Raw genomic sequence first — 16,276 nt, forward strand, 5'->3', positions numbered from 1 at the left:
ATTTCCTTACTCAATTTGAAGTTGATTACAAACTTCCCGTGGCACTCCACAAAGATTGGGTGCTCTACGGGCGACGTCTTGCCGTTTAGAAGCACAAAGCTTTAAGAGTAAAGATCACAGCGAATGCTCGAGGAAGAACTCAATGCACAAGTGGCTTAAACTCTCTCCAAACCCAAACCCACTAAATTTTGCAAACTTTGCACTAGAGGTGGTTGGAGGGATTTTGAATACTCTTAAAGTGCTCAAGGAGTCTAGAGTTCACCAGTAACAGCAAGCCTTTAATGTCATAGGGTGTGGGAGTATTTATAACCCTCTCTCAAAAACTAGCCGTTACTATTCTGTCAGACCGGTCACAGAACGTGTCAGAACTAGCTGTTACAATTCTGTTAAGTTACCGGAGTCTCCGGTGAATACCGGAGTCTCCGGTGAATACCGGAGTCTCCGGTCCTGATAGGGCTTTCGAAATGACTAAGTCCAGAGACTTGCCGGACCCTCCGGCCTCTCCAGGTACCAGAGTATCCGGTGAACACCAGAGACTCCGGTCCTTTTATCAAAAAAGAATAAATGCTAACTAAGACACCCCTGCCGGAGTCTCCCTCGGAAACTCCAGTTAAAACTTTTTCTCCTACCGGAGTGTCCGGTGAACACCGGAGACTTCGGTCTTTTTCAATAAAAATAAATGCTTAACCGAGACTCTCTAGCGAACTCACCAACTACCGGAGTATCCGGTGAACACCGGAGACTCCGGTCTTTTTCAACAAAAATAAATCAGAACTGAGCACCCTCTTCCGGAGTCTACCTCGGAGACTCCGGACTAAATACTGAATACCGGAGTATCCGGACTCAGTGAACTTTGCAGAACTAACCCGGTGACCATGGGTGAGTGTGTCTCTCAACTTGTTGGTTCTAAAGGATATCTTGAGCATTGAGATACTAATCAAGCAATCAAATGCAACCTTCTTAATAGAGCGGATATCCTAGACTCAATTTCAAAAATAAAAAAATTTAAATCCTATTGAGTACTCCTAGTTGCTTCTCCTTTCTTTTTGACGGGCGTCAAACATCATATGTCTTCTTAACTAAGACTTAAACCTGTTCATAACTTAGATAAACATATTAGATCCTTAATCATTTTGTCATCAATAAGCTAAAAATCACTTAGAGGGCCTAGATGCACTTTCACTCACCAATGCCGCACCCCAGATTCGATAACGCCTTCCCACCCTAGAGATGGAGTTCGTGCACCTCCAGATGCGCCATATGTCCAAGGTGGCGTGGTTCGGTGCTAGGTTGGTGATGACAGCAAGAGATGGGTAGTGTGGCATCAATCTACTCCTCCACGTTAGGTTAGCTGAAGACAGTGGTGAGTTATAATAGATTCGAATAATTTTCATCGTATATTTTACACAATCAAACGATTTACAATCAAAGTTGGTCCCCCGTCTCCTCTCCTATCTATAATATGATAAATCACAATCAATTAGCTGATTAACAATCAATCTACTCCCCACATTCGTCCTTGATTGTATTCTTTGATTGCATCCTACTCTCTTTCCTTCTATCATTCTATTTCAAAAACTTAAATCAAGATAAATGATCATTACATAATGAAAGGACAAGGTCAATCAACGGTATGTCTTTTTCTTTCTCTTTTTCAAAACTACGGTAAGTTCTCAAATGATTGTGCTATCTTTTCTTCTCTTAGTCTATTTCTAAAATTTGGTCACAATCTCTGGTCCCTACTACTGTCTACACGGATCAACAAGCAACAACCTCAACTCTAGTCACGAACCGATCACCTACACGGATGGGTGTCGGCCATCTCCTCTCATCAGCTTGCACCCACCTCATCAACCCCGGCCAAATCCATTGATCGATGATGGCCATCTCCTCAACACCATCTATCTCCGCGTTGCACGGCCACCTAAATTCGATCGTCATGTATGTAAATCTTTCTTTTGTTATGCTATATTATTTACCTTTTCAAATTACTATATCTTAAATTGATTCTACTTGTGTGTGAAATACGTATACAATTACTAGTGTTTTCAAGTTTTCTAGCTCATAAGATCATAGCTAAGCATGATAGTCATGATACCAAGTTACCAACAATAAAAGGGTAGAAAAATGTAGACAAGTTTGGAGTGGCGACACCTACAAAGAGAATTGAGTTAGGGTTCGCAATATTAGAGGAGGCAATGGATGGTGGTGGAAAGAGTTGGAGATCACCATCATCTGTTGTGGAAATAGTTCGCTAATTGTGGTGTGTGTATGTATATAACATATGAAAAAACTAAACAGAGAGCCCTCACTATTTAGCTTATCCTGAGAGTCCTTATGCAAACAGTCCAACTGTAAATATACGCTACCTAATTGAGCTATTTGTGGACCACATATGTTCTTCGTCGTGAAGATAAAGACTCATCTAATCCCATGCAAAATGTCTCCTTTCCTCTCTCCGAGCACCAATTTGTAGCTTATCAACGACTACAGGTGGCACGTTAGCATTGTTAGGATATCCTCTTCGCGGTATAAAAAATCGAAGGGGGGGGGGGGGGAGCCAGCCTGGCGATGGGCTGCATGTGGTTGGCAAGGCGGTGGGCAAGGTTAGGGTTTGCGGCGCCACACTTAAGTGGTTTGGGATGACCGGGGTTGGCGGGACGACAATCATTATGGTGAGGGGCGATGACACCGAAGGCCATAAAAAGACAACTCTAAGTGCGAAGAGTGTTGGTTGATAGGATGAGGAAGCTGAGAAATATATAGGTATTGTGAAATTTGTTAAGTGTGCAAATGTTTAAAACCTCCCCACACACGCGTCGACAAAAATTTACTGTAGTGCTTGAGAAAATAAATTCTCAAGATATTCTTAACATAATTATATAAAAAAATATTCTTAACAACAAAACCGGCCGCACACTTTGGGCCAGGGCCCACAGAACCCATACGCCACAGGGGATCCTTCCCGTGCACGGACGGCCATGACGGTCGATGCGGTGCTCCTCGCCGTCGTCGTCGCCTTCCTCCTCCCGCTCCGCCTCATCTCCCTCGTCCTCCGCCTGGCCTCCGCGCGCGGCTCCAGCGCTGGGGACCTCCGCCGTTCCTGCGTCGCCTTCGCCGTCGCGGCTGCTCTCCTCGCTGCCATCTTCGCCCTCCCGCGCGACCACGCGAGGGAGTGCGCCGCCCCTGTCGCCATCGCAGTTGGTGGGGACGACGGGAGCCGCTTCCGCGAGGAGCTGCGGTCGGAGGTTGAGCAGCTGAAGCACCAGCTCGCCCGGCTTGGTACGTCGGGGATTAGTTGCTCCTGTGTCCTGTTAGGGCTAATCCTATCAGACCATGTTCTAGTTAACCCGCTCTCTAATCTTGTGATTTGTGATTGATTTGGTCTCTGAGTTTCCTGCTACTTATTGTACTCCACTTGCCTTGCGAAGATAATGGTGTTTCTCACTTTCTTGTATTGTGCTTTTTATGCTGACAACTCTTGAATTATGCATGTAGAATTGCTCTGGGATAACAATTCGAAAGCCTTGGATGAGAAAGGTGATGCTTTGGAGGAGGAAGATGGTCGCGTTATGAGAGCGATGGGGCATGATATCCAATCTCTGATCAATGAGCAAGAAAACATCAAGGTATGTCCTATGCGTCTGGTGATATTTTCATATTCAAATTTTCAATTCTAGGAGTTAGTTTGTTCGTCGAGCATTACTCTCTGGCCCAATTGCACACATTGCAGTACCACTTTACCAGTATAAATACATATAAATGAATGAATATTCTGTGTTTCTGCTGTGGCTATAGTTGATACATATACCAGAGCAGGACCTACCAACGTCCAAGCTTGAACTTTGTTGAAGGTAGGCAAAGATAATTGGATCCATAATAGGACTGTTCCATCATATGAGAGATTAGTTGAGGCGAAGTGGGTACAATGCGCTTATCGATGTTGCTACAGCTTTAAGAAATTATAATATGCTGCAGAGTAGTGGGACAGTTAAGAGATATTGATAGGAATGTGGGAGTTGTACAAGTGAAATTTGGGTGCTCCATCTAAGCGTTTTGATTGGAAATTTGGGCTTTTGTGGCAGAGGAAATCGATATCGTATCAGCACACATACTGGTCCCATGGCAAGGACCTGTCAAAAATAAAATGTTATTTTGTTTGTTAGGTAAATTCGTGATGCTTCCAGGGCGCATTTAAGCAGTAAGAAACCCATGTCTGTGACCTATACTCTCTTTTTGTAGGGGTTCTGTGATCTGCATATAGTGTGGTCTCTGGCACCCTTAAGGTGCATTGGGAGAGTGTTATTTCCCAGTGTACTGAAATTCGTTGACTCTAGCAATGCACTCATCTTTTTAGCATATGCTTTTGTTTGGTCTAGTCCTTAAACTCTTTGTTCATTTAATGGAGCATGTGATGATATTGTGTCTTCTCGTCATGCAGGAATCATTGTGCTGCTCATATTCCAATAATAGTATCAAGGCAATGGAAAATGAGGTGCCTCTCTCACTCAGAATAACATTGAGTAGCTGTGTATTTTAGATTTTCCTACTAAAGTAACACTACTTAGTTTGGTCAAACAACTACCAAAGAAGTCAGAAAATTGTCTTATACACATTGTCCCAAATGGCACTCGTAGGTTTTGATACATCACCTGAAATATACAAAATGTTAGCTGTGAAAGCTCTGTTTATCTTGTCTCGAGGATCAGAACTCTTCAGTCTTCACAAATGCCTTAGAATGCTGTACACTTTTGATATTTATATATGATATGCATGCTATTTAGAATGCTGTTTTATTTTTGATTTTCTTCATTGATACAACTTTATGTAGCTAACCATGCTACAGTTATGAATGCCTGATTTTTCATGGGTGTTATTTACAAAACCAACAAACCACATTACATGTGTACAGGTGTAGGACTGGAGGTGTCTATATTTTGTCTTCTATTAGTGGGCTTTTGTTTCAATAGCTTGGTTGGTTTTGTTAATTTGTTTTGCACCTGTCTTACATTGCCCTGTTATGTCGGGCAATACAAATATTATTTCAGTTGAACGTTCTCCTCTTGTATTAAACTATCGGTGCTTGCTTTGTGTGCTATTGGGCTTCCTTTCTGAAAGCTGTTTTAGCAGTTCATCTCATTGGATTATGATTTATGGAATAGGTTCAAATTCTAAAGGATGAATTGAGAAAGACGAACTCTGACATTTTCAATTTACGGTCATTAGCAAAGGATACAATGGAAAGGGTTGGAGCTCTACATTCAGATATCAAGAAGGTATCTTTCTCTAGATTATTTTGGTGTTTGGTTATCTTCAGTAACTTAGTAAGTCGCATGACCTTTTTTTCTGGTATTTCTTTCTGTGTAAGTTTTATGTATATTTTTGTCTGATAGTACAATTTAAAATTTGAGTTTTAGAAACTAGTTTTTTCTTTTGAACTTTGCATTATAGAAATTTAGGTCCACTCTATATAAAAACAAGAAGAATAAGCGTTGGTGTAACGATGATTTTGCTATGTTGGCACTATTTCTTTTTGGCATTTGTCGATTTCAGATCTTTCAGACACAATTGAGTCTTTTTTTAACTGGAACATTACACACTAGTTAGCATGGAGGTTCACTAAATGTTTCCCCTGAATACAAATTGGCACACATTCGCCATGAAGCCATTTTAACAAAATAACCAACAAATGGAACTTAAGATCAAGAACTCAAATTCTATTGATTAAATTTGTTAAGGAGACGTGTGGGATGAGGCCAGTTTGTGTTGCACCACGGGAGCAAAAGGGTTGAGGGCACTGTTGCCATGATCTGATGTTGGTCATCGATCAAGGGTTGTTTGCTATTGTCTTGGTGGCACGTAGCATAGCTTGTTGTTGGCAGTGTTGTGTGGGTTTTTTCTTTTTCTGTTTTGGCTGTTTTTCTGGTGTGTTGTTTGTGGACCGGTTCCTTTATTCCTTCTTAATATAACGACAGGTAACTCTCCTGCTGGTTCGAGAAAAAAAAAATTGTTAAGGAAAAAGGGCACAAAATTTCACCAAATAATTGCATATACACTATTAGAGTTTCCTATTTCTACGTTTATCACTGTAATAGAGCTAGCTGCATATGTCACTGCAAACGAGGGAAATAGCTCTTCTTCTTCTTTTTTTTTTTTGCTAATCTGACAAGGGTAAGTGGGCTTGATTGAAGCCAAATTACCATTTTGACTTGCCACAAAAAGTTAATAAGGTAAAATTACACAACTGAGGCATTTTATTGAGCATATTTGGGCCAATCATCTGGGTCGTACTTGTCAGTGGCTAGTTGGCCACATTCTTGCACCATCTGCCACCAACCATCTCTATGATAGTCATGCGGTGGTGTGAGCAATCACAGTGATTTTGGGGTAGAGCATGAAGTCACCGTCCCGCTTCTTTTCTTCGCCATGGCTACCTGTCATGATGAATAGGAGATATGAGATTGGTAAGGGTATTTTAGACACTATTAAAAATTGGTGTCGGCAGTGATAAATAAATCCCATTGCCCTCTTCTCCCGTGGCATGCAAGCAATTAGCTAGATCGAGGTGGCAGATAACTGATTGCACACTTTTGGAATGGCAAATGCACAGTTGCTCTTTTTCCTATCCAGACAACAGATTTTTCTTGAAGGTGCTTTTCAGGAGAAAACCGGACTGACAAACATAACAGCATGCATTCCACCTTAATGAAAGGAACTTGCTTGGCGTAAACAACTGTCGGAGAGGCTAACGGCCTTGTGCATGTTGTACCTCAAGACCCATTAGCCTTGAGAACTGTCTTCATAATACTAGCCTTCAAAACTCCATACGCATGAACAGAAAATCTTAAGACAACTCTGACATTTATTATTGATATGTTCTACCAGTGTTGAAAATTTTAGTCTTATTTCTAGTATCTTCATTCACACCACTCTAGAAAGGCCATCATGGTACAATAAGAGATTTCAAGCTTTATTTGTTCTCTTTACTTAAAGCAATGGCAAAGTTCATGTGGACATAGACATGTATGTTCATTTATAATAGTGTACTGTTTCTTCATAACTTCCTTGTCAAGTGAGCTTTGCATTACAACGATGATATTCATAGTCGTATCATGCCTGGGAGAGTAAACGTGTCATTATGTAGGTTCAAGTTATAACTGATGAATGGGGGAAGTTGAACTCTAATGTTAACAGAATGTGGTCATTCGCAAAGGATACAGAGAAAAGGGTTGAAGATCTATATTCAGATATAAAAAGGGTATGCTTATTTAGATTATCATTTGTTTTCATTATATTAAATGTTTTGCATGTGGGATAAATTTTTGCATTTTATCTCGTTTTTGCATTTGATTATTATTTTACTGTAGAATTGGAAAGTTGAATATGCCTAGGTCAGCTTCCTATTGTAAATAATCAAGCGATTTCAAGATTTGCATTGCCAGTCTTACATTTTCAGTTTGCATCTGCTCTTTTTATTTGTTTTTGCTAAAAAAAAGAAAGTTGTAGAATTAATATTCAGATGATTGGAACATATGTGATTGGAACCATATTTATTTAGATGGTAGTACCATATTTGCTTCAGTATGCTGCAGTTGCATGTTCTGAATACAAATGAAGTCACAATAAATTGTTTGGTCAGGGAGTGTGCCTTAGGTGGATGTCCACCTTTGTCCGTACTAGAATGTTCCAAATGCGAATAGAGCTGTGGGGAACCACCAGATAAATAATCACATGTTGAATTCTGTAACAACACATAAATGAGAATTTTTTTAGAAGGATAGCAACTGAAACATAAACTCTCGAAAACATTCCTGGGTTCAAGAAGGACTTTGTGATGACCCCCCCCCCCCCCCCCAAAAAGGGAAATTACCCCAAAAAATAGTCTTGTCTTAACACCATTGGCACTAACAACTTATGTACAGGGCTTCAAGCAGACGAAGAGAAAAGTGCCATTCTGGAGAGATTGATCATGATGTGGACCTGATGTAGCACTGACCTTGGCACTTGCCATGGAGCTACGGAGTAGTATCCAAAGCATCCGGAGGTGTTTCAGCCTGTCTCTGAGTCTCCGATTAACGAAGAAGTCGTTTTGCCACTTATTATACGATTGTGTATAAACAGCATATGATGCTGGTCCGTGGTGGTAATGTATATATACTGATGTCAGGGCCCTTGTGAACTTGTTAACTGTTTCCATGCCGTCATGTGAATGTATATATATGTACATTGATGTGGAGTTGCTATCAGTGTGAATAAGGTTTTGCTTGTTTCAGTTTCGAATTGTGGATTATAATTAGAAATTGGAACAAACAGACAGCTTATAGAATCAGATTATAGTAATTTGGTATTCAGATTGCTATAACCCATCTCCCATCGGATTGTATCAGATTGTAAAGTGTAAAAGACTAAAATATCCATCACACTTTCGTTGAATTAACTCGTCATTGTAATTGCCCCACCCTGATGGCTCCCCCCTCCTGCTGTGGAGGACTCATTCCCTTGATGTCCCATTGTTGCGACGCTTGGCCGGCACGGGCATTGGCGTCACCGCCTCCTGTGTTGCTGATGTTGCTACTCGACTCTCGTAGTCACTGGCGCGCTTTGTCACGTTGCTTGTCGTTCTGGTCGTTGCAACCGTGCTTTGCGCGTGTTGTGCCACCTCTTGTTGCGCCGCTCCGGCCTCCCCCACCGTCGCCTTCCTTGCGTGCGCATGCGAAGAGGCCATTGCCAGAAGCCTTTTCGCGCCGCCGCTTGGTCACGCGCCACCTCGCCCCTGCCGGACCTCCTCCCCTCCGGTGAGCCCCCTGGCTGGCCTCCTCCCTTTCCCTTCGACCATCTCCCTCTTTGGCACGCCCCTCTCTCTCGCGGCCTCCTCTTGCTGCAGCTGACCTGTGCTGGCGTCCCACCGTCGGCAAGCTCCACTGGATCCAAGCCGCCCCCTCTCCCTCCCTCCAGCCTCCCTCCTGCGCCTCCCTCTTCCTCCCCTCCGACCTCTCTCTAGCGCCGCGCCGCTCAATTGGCCCAACCAGCTAGTCTCACTGGCGTGCCATGTCGCCGCATGTATGCCGCTACCGAGTCGACCCGGCGGGCCTCCTGTCTCACTCAAGCCTCCTCCCTCTCGCCCTGCGGTCTCTCTCCAGCCTCTGTGAGCTGCACGAACAAAAGCCATCACTAGTGAACTCATTAGTGACTTTGGAGGAGGCGAATATCACTTGATTTCTAACACTCCCCCTTACTTGATACCTAGCCTTATCCTTGGCTTCTCCCTCGTCTCACCACCATGTGTATAAGACCCCAAACCCAGGTTCTTCTGTGCCTCCAGTATCAGTCCCTAGATTAAGTAGCTGATACGTACAATATAACAGTTATAGTATCGCAATCAAACTTCGAACATAATTAGTAAGGTTATAGAGTATAAAGGTTAACAAACCATACCGAATATTACAAACCTGGTCGAGCGGTCAACATAACACAGCAGAAGGCAAAAGCCCAAACCACAAGCAGCTTAGGGTGCGGGCGTGACTTCTAAGACTATTCTTCATCCTTGCCTTCACCTTCGGCGAAGTCAGCATCGGTTTCCTCATCTGAATGACAGCAAGAATGAGTACGGAAGGTACTCAGCAAGCCCTATACTACTGCGTCGAGCTCGGGGGCTGTGAAAAGCCCTCGGGTGAAGCCTCAGTTCGGGCCCACCGCGTACAGCGATCGGTGTACTTCGTCAGTGAAGTCCTCCGAGACACCAAGACAAGGTACCCCCAAGCCCAGAAGCTGCTCTATGCCGTGCTCGTCGCTTCCAGGAAGCTGCGCCACTACATCCAGGCGCACAAGGTCTCGGTGGTAACAACATATCCACTAGGGCCGATCCTTCAGAATTGAGAAGGCACTGGGCGCATCGTCAAGTGGGCAGTGGAGCTAGCAGAGTTCAATCTGCACTTCGTCCGCCGCCAGGCAATCAAAAGCCAGGCCCTGTCTGACTTTGTGGTAGAGTGGACGCCAGTCCCTGAGATCGACCATGAAGAAATTTCTGCATATCCCGGGCACGATGCGCCCGGGTATTGGGTTATGCACTTCGATGGCTCCCTCACGCTGAAAGGTGCGGGGGATGGAGTGGTTCTCACCTCCCCAACGGTGAAGTACTCCGGTACATCGTGCAGCTGTATTTCCGTGCAACCAACAACATGGCGGAGTATGAGGGCCTCATCGTTGGCCTCTGGGCAGCGGTGGGCCTTGGGATTCGTCGCCTGCTGGTCAAGGGAGACTCCCAGCTGGTGGTCAACCAAGTGTCCAAAAAATACCAGTGCATGGATCCTCAGATGGCGGCGTACGTGGCGGAAATCAGGAGGCTGGACATGCACTTTGACGGCCTGGAGCTGCGGTACATATCTCGCCGCGACAACGCTCTGGCCGATGACCTCTCTCGCCTGGCCTCTTCACGGGCGCTCGTCCCTACCGGAGCCTTTGAAGAAAGGCTCACACGGCCTTCCGTCTTGCCTGCCGACTAGGACGAAGGGGAACCCTCGAGCCTAGTTGAGGGAACCCAGGTGGCGCCCTCAGTGGGAAGTCCCATCAGGGTGCCGCCCCCCGGTGAGTGCGCTGCGCTTGCCGACAGTTCTCAAGATGCCTCGTGGATCGACGAGATCCGAGGGTACTTGAAAGAAAATATCCTTCCCGGGGATGATGCCTCTGCCGAGAGGATTGCACGACAGTCCAAACGCTATGCCATAGTAGATGGGGATCTCTATCGACGCAGCACGGACGGTGTCCTCCTAAAATGCATCACCCGGGCAGAAGGCGGTGAGCTTCTCACTAAGATCCACGAGGGCCAGTGCGGTGGCCATGCATCGTTCTGCACGCTGGTCGGGAAGGCCTTCCGGCAAGGTTTCTACTGGCCTACAGGTCTCCAGGATGCTTCTGAGTTAGTTCGGCGCTACAGGGCATGCTAGTTCCATGCAAAGCAGATTCACCAGCCAGCTCAGGCTCTCCATACCATCCCCTGTCATGGCCCTTCGTGGTATGGGGGCTGGATATCCTGGGTCCATTCCCCCGAGCAATCGGGGGCTATGAGTACCTCTACGTCACCATCGACAAGTTCACCAAGTGGCTAGAGGTGGTCCCAGTTATCAAGGTTACCAAGAACACAGCGCTTCAATTCATCCACAGTATCACAAGTCGCTTTAGCGTCCCGAACAGAATCATCACCGATAATGGCACTCAGTTCACAAGTGCCCTGTTCGGGGACTACTGCGAGGACCTCGTCATCAAGCTCTGCTTCGCATTTGTCGCTCATCCTCGGAGCAATGGGCAGGTCGAGCGTGCGAATGCTGAGATACTGAAGGGGCTCAAAACCCGGACCTACGACGTACCCGCGAAGCACGGGAAAGGGTGGATCGATGAGCTGTCTGCTGTGTTATGGGCCAACCGGACCACGCCAAGCTGCACCATCGGGGAGACTCCATTCTTCCTCGCCTACGACGCCAAGGCGGTCCTCCCCTCCGAGCTCACTCTTGGCTCCCCTCGGGTGAATGCCTACTCCGAAGACGAACATGAACAGCGAAGGCGCGACGACGTCGATTACTTGGAGGAGCGCCGGCGATGTGCCGCCGTCCGAGCAGCCAGATACCAGCAAAGCCTGCGGCGTTATCATCAGCGTCACATCCGGGTCCGGTCACTCGAGGTTGGGGATCTAGTTCTCCGACGCGCTCAATCGCGCGAAGGAAAGAATAAATTGTCCCCTATGTGGGAAGGCCCCTTTACCGTGATCGGTGTCCCATGACAAGGCTCGTTCCGGCTGGCTGCGGAGGATGGGCAACCGCTCCCAAACGTGTGAAACATCGAGCATCTGCGCAAATTCAATCCCTACGCAACATGTTTGTGCTCGGGCCAACTAGGCCAGGGGTCCCCCCCGCCCAAGTTGGCCGGGGGCTGCCACCAACCATGTAAGTTACCACTTTTGTACAAAATTATCAATATACACTCTTATTTTTGAGTTCTTTTTTTCTGGGATCCATATGTTTAATCTGTTTGGTGAGATGCTTGATTGTGCGAGAAAAACACGCTCTCTCATTTTTCCCATTGATAAAAATGAATCTCGGTCGGTATGCGCGCGGGCAGTTGCTGCTGACCTAAGTCTGTTGTGGTAGGTTGTGGTGTTCGGTTGCATGTTAGTGCCCTGAGCACCACCGAGCCTCTGGGGTTCTCGGGTAATTATACCGCTTGAGCAAAGAGTGGTCGGGACCGCCTAGACCCCAGGGGTGGGCTGTCGGTGCTCGGTCTGGCCAGTCCTACCCTGGGCGCCACCGAACCATGGGACCTCTTGGTTATGCCTCTGTCTATACACTTTGTCGTTCCAGGTATTCGAGAGGTCTCGGGTCAAAAATGAGAGCAGTCTATAATGAGTACTGCACTAACAGAGCCCCCCAAACAAAGAGTCTTTTCCTATTTTCTTAAGCTTACAGATCAACAATCAAGAATAAAGCAGCCCGACCGCAAGGGCCTCAGTGCCCAGGGCGCTGCTCGAGCCTACGGGGTCCTCGGGTAATCCTACTACTCGGGCACGAGTGGTTGGGACCGCCTAGCCCCGGGTTCTCTCACCTGCTTTCCAGTGCCCGGGCACTTCGTACGAGGGAACCAAGTTCCCGGGTACCCCAAGCTCGGGGCGCGTACACCTCCTGTATCGGTCGGCCGAAAGGCTGACAGCTGTCCGATGAGTGACTAAAGTCATATGAATTTCCATTCTTACTTATGCAGTAAACTATTGTTCCCGAGTTATCCTCGGGACCCTCGTATTCTAATCTGTTCGGCGAGATCTTCCCCTCGCGCACAAAACCCTGCCCACGTGCTCGCTTTTTCCGGAACGACAGAAAAACACAGTAGTCAGGTGTACCGTACAGACGACGATGGCTGACCGAAGTCCTTCATGGTGGCCATGGTGTTCGGCCGGCTTGGTAGTACCCCGGGCACTACCGAGTCTCCGAGGTTCTCGGGTAATCCTACCACTTGAGCAAAGAGTGGTCGAGACCGCCTAGACCTCAGGGGCGGGCTGTCGGTGCTCGGTCTGGTCAGTCCTACCCTGGACACCACCAAATCGTGGAGACTCTTGGTCGCATTTCCGCCCGCACGTGTCTCCAGCCTGCTTGTTTGAGAGGTCGCAGAGTGGAAAAGTGTTCACTGGTCGTGGCGTGCTCCGTGCTAGATTGACTCATCTCCCGAGCAAGGAAGTTCGTGCCTTTGTCTCTTGACTTAGTAGCTGCGGACTCGTGAGGGATTGAGGGCGGAACGCTCGGGTAGTCCCACTACTCGTGCGATGAGTGGTCGGGGCGACTTCACTCTCGGGGAAGGAAGGTCGGGCTCGATCCGGCTAAGTACTTCTCGGGACATCAAGTGAAAAGCAAAAAAATATCAAGACAAGCGCAATGGAGGTTCGATCCCGAACAAAGGCTTCTATTATATTTTTTAAAAAAAGAACCATTCTGGAGGGGATCACTCCCATATTTACAACATTCAAAAAACAAAAAAATCTAATCTAATCGGCAGGCTCTGAAGGAGGCGAGGACACTTCGCTGCTGCTGCCACTGCTCGGTTCCGCCAACGGCTCCCGTGTAAAGCACGCCGCCACCTTGGCGGCGACGTCCCGAACAGCTTCTCACGCGGCCGCTTCCTCGGCGTTGACCAATCCCTGTCGGACCGGCTCCAGCGAGAAGGCAGAGTCTCGGCTGCGGTAGCAGGCGAGGACGTGCTCGGCCTCTGCCTGGGCCAGAGCACGCCCTTCCCGGGATGCCAACTCCTGCACGACCCTCGGGAGAGCCTTGAGGCACCGTGTGATCTCCTCGAAGCCGAGGGCGAGGTGGCCAATTGTCTCTTTGTCCAGCCCTTGCTCGCCCACGTAGACGCGCCCGAGCCCGGCCAACCTCACGGACTTCCGCGCCTGACGAAGGATATCTCGCATCATCAGCTTCACGTTGGTCCGCTCGGCCACGACGGTCTCGAGCTCGTCCTTCGCGATCTGGAGCCGCTCCACAAGGCTGATATCCTTGGCTGCGCTGGTCGGGACGCCCTTGGTGGCCGGGGCCTCGGCTTGTGCCCGCTTCACCTGCTCGGCCAAGGCTGCAACGGCCTGTTTCCAGGTGGCCAGCTCGGCCTCCCACTTGGCGGCCTGCTCCTCCCGGGCAGTGAGGGCCGATGACGCCAGGGCGGCCTCCACCTCGTGCAGCGCAATCTGCTCCTCCCGGGCATCCTGAGCCGTTGACGTGATCTCGACATCGGTCTCGCGGATCGCGACCTCCTCCTCCGGACGAAGGACTTTGGCGTGACCACACTCGAACTCGTCGTTCCGGCGGGATAAGTCTGCTTGGGCGGACTGCACGAACTTCTCACGCTTGCCAACCGCCTCCTCCCGAGCAAGGACCAGCCGCTCCCGAGCGAGCAACTCCACGGCCCGCCTCCGCAAGGCCTGGTCGCGCTCGGTCGCCTGCTGCTCCATGCGGCTGGCCTTCTCCTGCGCGGGACAGCCTCGTTGCGCGCCTACTCCTGTGCCTCCCGCTCCTCGGCCACTGCACGCATCGACCCCTCATGGGTTATGCGGGCTGAGGCGATACGGACCTCCAGGAGCCTGCCGACCTCTTCCAGCCACCCCCTCTCTTCAACGAGAGTAGCGCGGTCCCTGTTGAGCTCAGCTCGCTCCGCCGCCACGGCCGCTTCAAGCCACTCGATAACCTTCTGGGCGCTTCCGAGCACATCCGGGAGGGGTTCCGGGGCCTGGCTTGATGGCGGCCGGGTGCTAGGTCCCCTGCGAGCCCACTCTATAGAGGCGCTTAGGGTCCCTGACGACCGCCACACCGACGCTGCCCTCGCCGCGACCACCTCCACCGCGGCCACATGCTCCAGCCTCGGAGTGCTCGGGGTGGTCTCGGACGGCGCTGGCTGCTCGGGAGCGGCCGCTGCCCTCGGCTCAGGGTAGGGCGGCGCCGGCGGCTCCGGATCCACCGGCGCGCTCAGCTTTGGGGCGGGCGCGCTCGGCCCAGGAGCGGGATCCGGCCTCAGCTCCTCTGGCTGCCTCTGGCCTCCGGCGGGGTCCTTGGGCGGTCTGAAAACAGAAAAGTTAGTCCCCAAACAAGCATCCGGGCAAACATGCTCGGGACAAAGAAAGAACTTACGTGGACTTCGGTTCGCGGTACTGCCACCGGGACTCGGGGATTCTGAAGTCCGGGCCCTGTGGCTTCGGCTCGAGATCCGCCTTTCTCCTCTTCAGTGTGGAGCCTGCCTCCGGCGGCAGGTCTACTCAGGCGCCCGCTGCGGCGCCGCTGGCCCGACCCTGGTCCTCGGGCTCTCGCGCCTTGGACCTGGCTTCCGTCCCGGACTCCGCGCCCGATGATTGGCCGCCCCGGCCACCCTCCTTCGCGCCGCCGGCCATTGTCGTGGAGGCGACGGCAACGTCGAGGACGATGGCTGGGGCACATACGACCGGGGGCATTTCCCCTTGTCCCTTGGGGCTTCTGCTCCGCAGCCGGCGGCGCCCCTACCAACGGCCTGATGGCTGCTGCCTGCAGCATCCCTACGGCCAGCCTGCTGCCTGCCTCCCGCGGTGTCCCTGCTGCTGGTCTGCGACCTGCCGCCCGCGGTGTCCCCACCGCTGACTTCCTGTGCGCCGCCTGCTCATTGACAATGCGCGACTCCGGCAGCACGCTGTCGGAGCCCTTGTCTCGGCGGCTGCTTCCTGCCCTCGGCATTTTTTGGGGGTGGGGAGTGTGTTGGAAAGGGTGGAGGAGAGAATGCGCTGCGGGCCAAAGGAAGAGCGAGAGCTCTCGAGCGCAAGGAACAAGAAAGCAGAAGCGATGATCGCAAGAATGGCGTAAGGGGGCAACGGTTCGCTCCCCTCTCCTTTTTATATCCTAGGGATTTCAAATAGCGCTTTCCATGGCGCATTCGGCGAGGCGCATTTTCCTCGTTCGGCGCGGGTGCCAGGCAAATCTCCCTCGATACGTGCGGTTGTCAAGCGCACTATCCTCGATCTGCGCGGTCGCCACGCTCGCCGCCCGCCTCGTTATCACGCGCCTCGAGAGCCGGAAGGACACACGTCCCTTCAGTTCCCCGCCAGGCCATACCAAAAGCCTGGGCCAGAGAGACCAGCACCTGAGAACAGGCCACGTGGCATCGGTGCTGGGATCGGCCTCGATGAAGACGGAGGCACCATTCGCAGTCTCTAGGCCATCGCCTACCAATGGGCTCGGGGGCAGCTGTCGGTGACACAGGAACCGGGGGTCCCTGAGTCCCGAGGCCA

The 16,276-nt window shown here is 49.8% G+C and overlaps 2 protein-coding genes across 3 annotated transcripts; one reads left to right on the plus strand and one right to left on the minus strand.

Moving 5' to 3' along the window:
* The first annotated feature begins 2,916 nt into the window (after nt 1-2,916).
* Nucleotides 2,917-8,236, plus strand: LOC133922234 (uncharacterized). Of its 2 annotated transcripts, XM_062367467.1 has the most exons (6): nt 2,917-3,282; nt 3,499-3,629; nt 4,442-4,495; nt 5,163-5,276; nt 7,145-7,258; nt 7,923-8,236. In XM_062367467.1, the coding sequence occupies exons 1-6, from the start codon at nt 2,982-2,984 to the stop codon at nt 7,965-7,967; spliced, it is 759 nt and encodes a 252-aa protein (XP_062223451.1). In that variant the 5' UTR covers nt 2,917-2,981; the 3' UTR covers nt 7,968-8,236. The 2 variants fall into 2 exon arrangements, with proteins under 2 accessions (XP_062223451.1, XP_062223453.1); XM_062367469.1 differs by lacking the exon at nt 7,145-7,258.
* Nucleotides 8,237-14,520: 6,284 nt separating this feature from the next.
* Nucleotides 14,521-15,725, minus strand: LOC133923129 (uncharacterized). Its single transcript, XM_062368573.1, has 2 exons — nt 15,454-15,725; nt 14,521-15,082 (listed from the first exon to the last, which is right to left on the minus strand). The coding sequence occupies exons 1-2, from the start codon at nt 15,723-15,725 to the stop codon at nt 14,521-14,523; spliced, it is 834 nt and encodes a 277-aa protein (XP_062224557.1).
* Between the last annotated feature and the right edge of the window lie 551 nt (nt 15,726-16,276).

This window comes from Phragmites australis, chromosome 6 (assembly GCF_958298935.1).
Source record: "Phragmites australis chromosome 6, lpPhrAust1.1, whole genome shotgun sequence".
NCBI lineage: Eukaryota > Viridiplantae > Streptophyta > Magnoliopsida > Poales > Poaceae > Phragmites > Phragmites australis.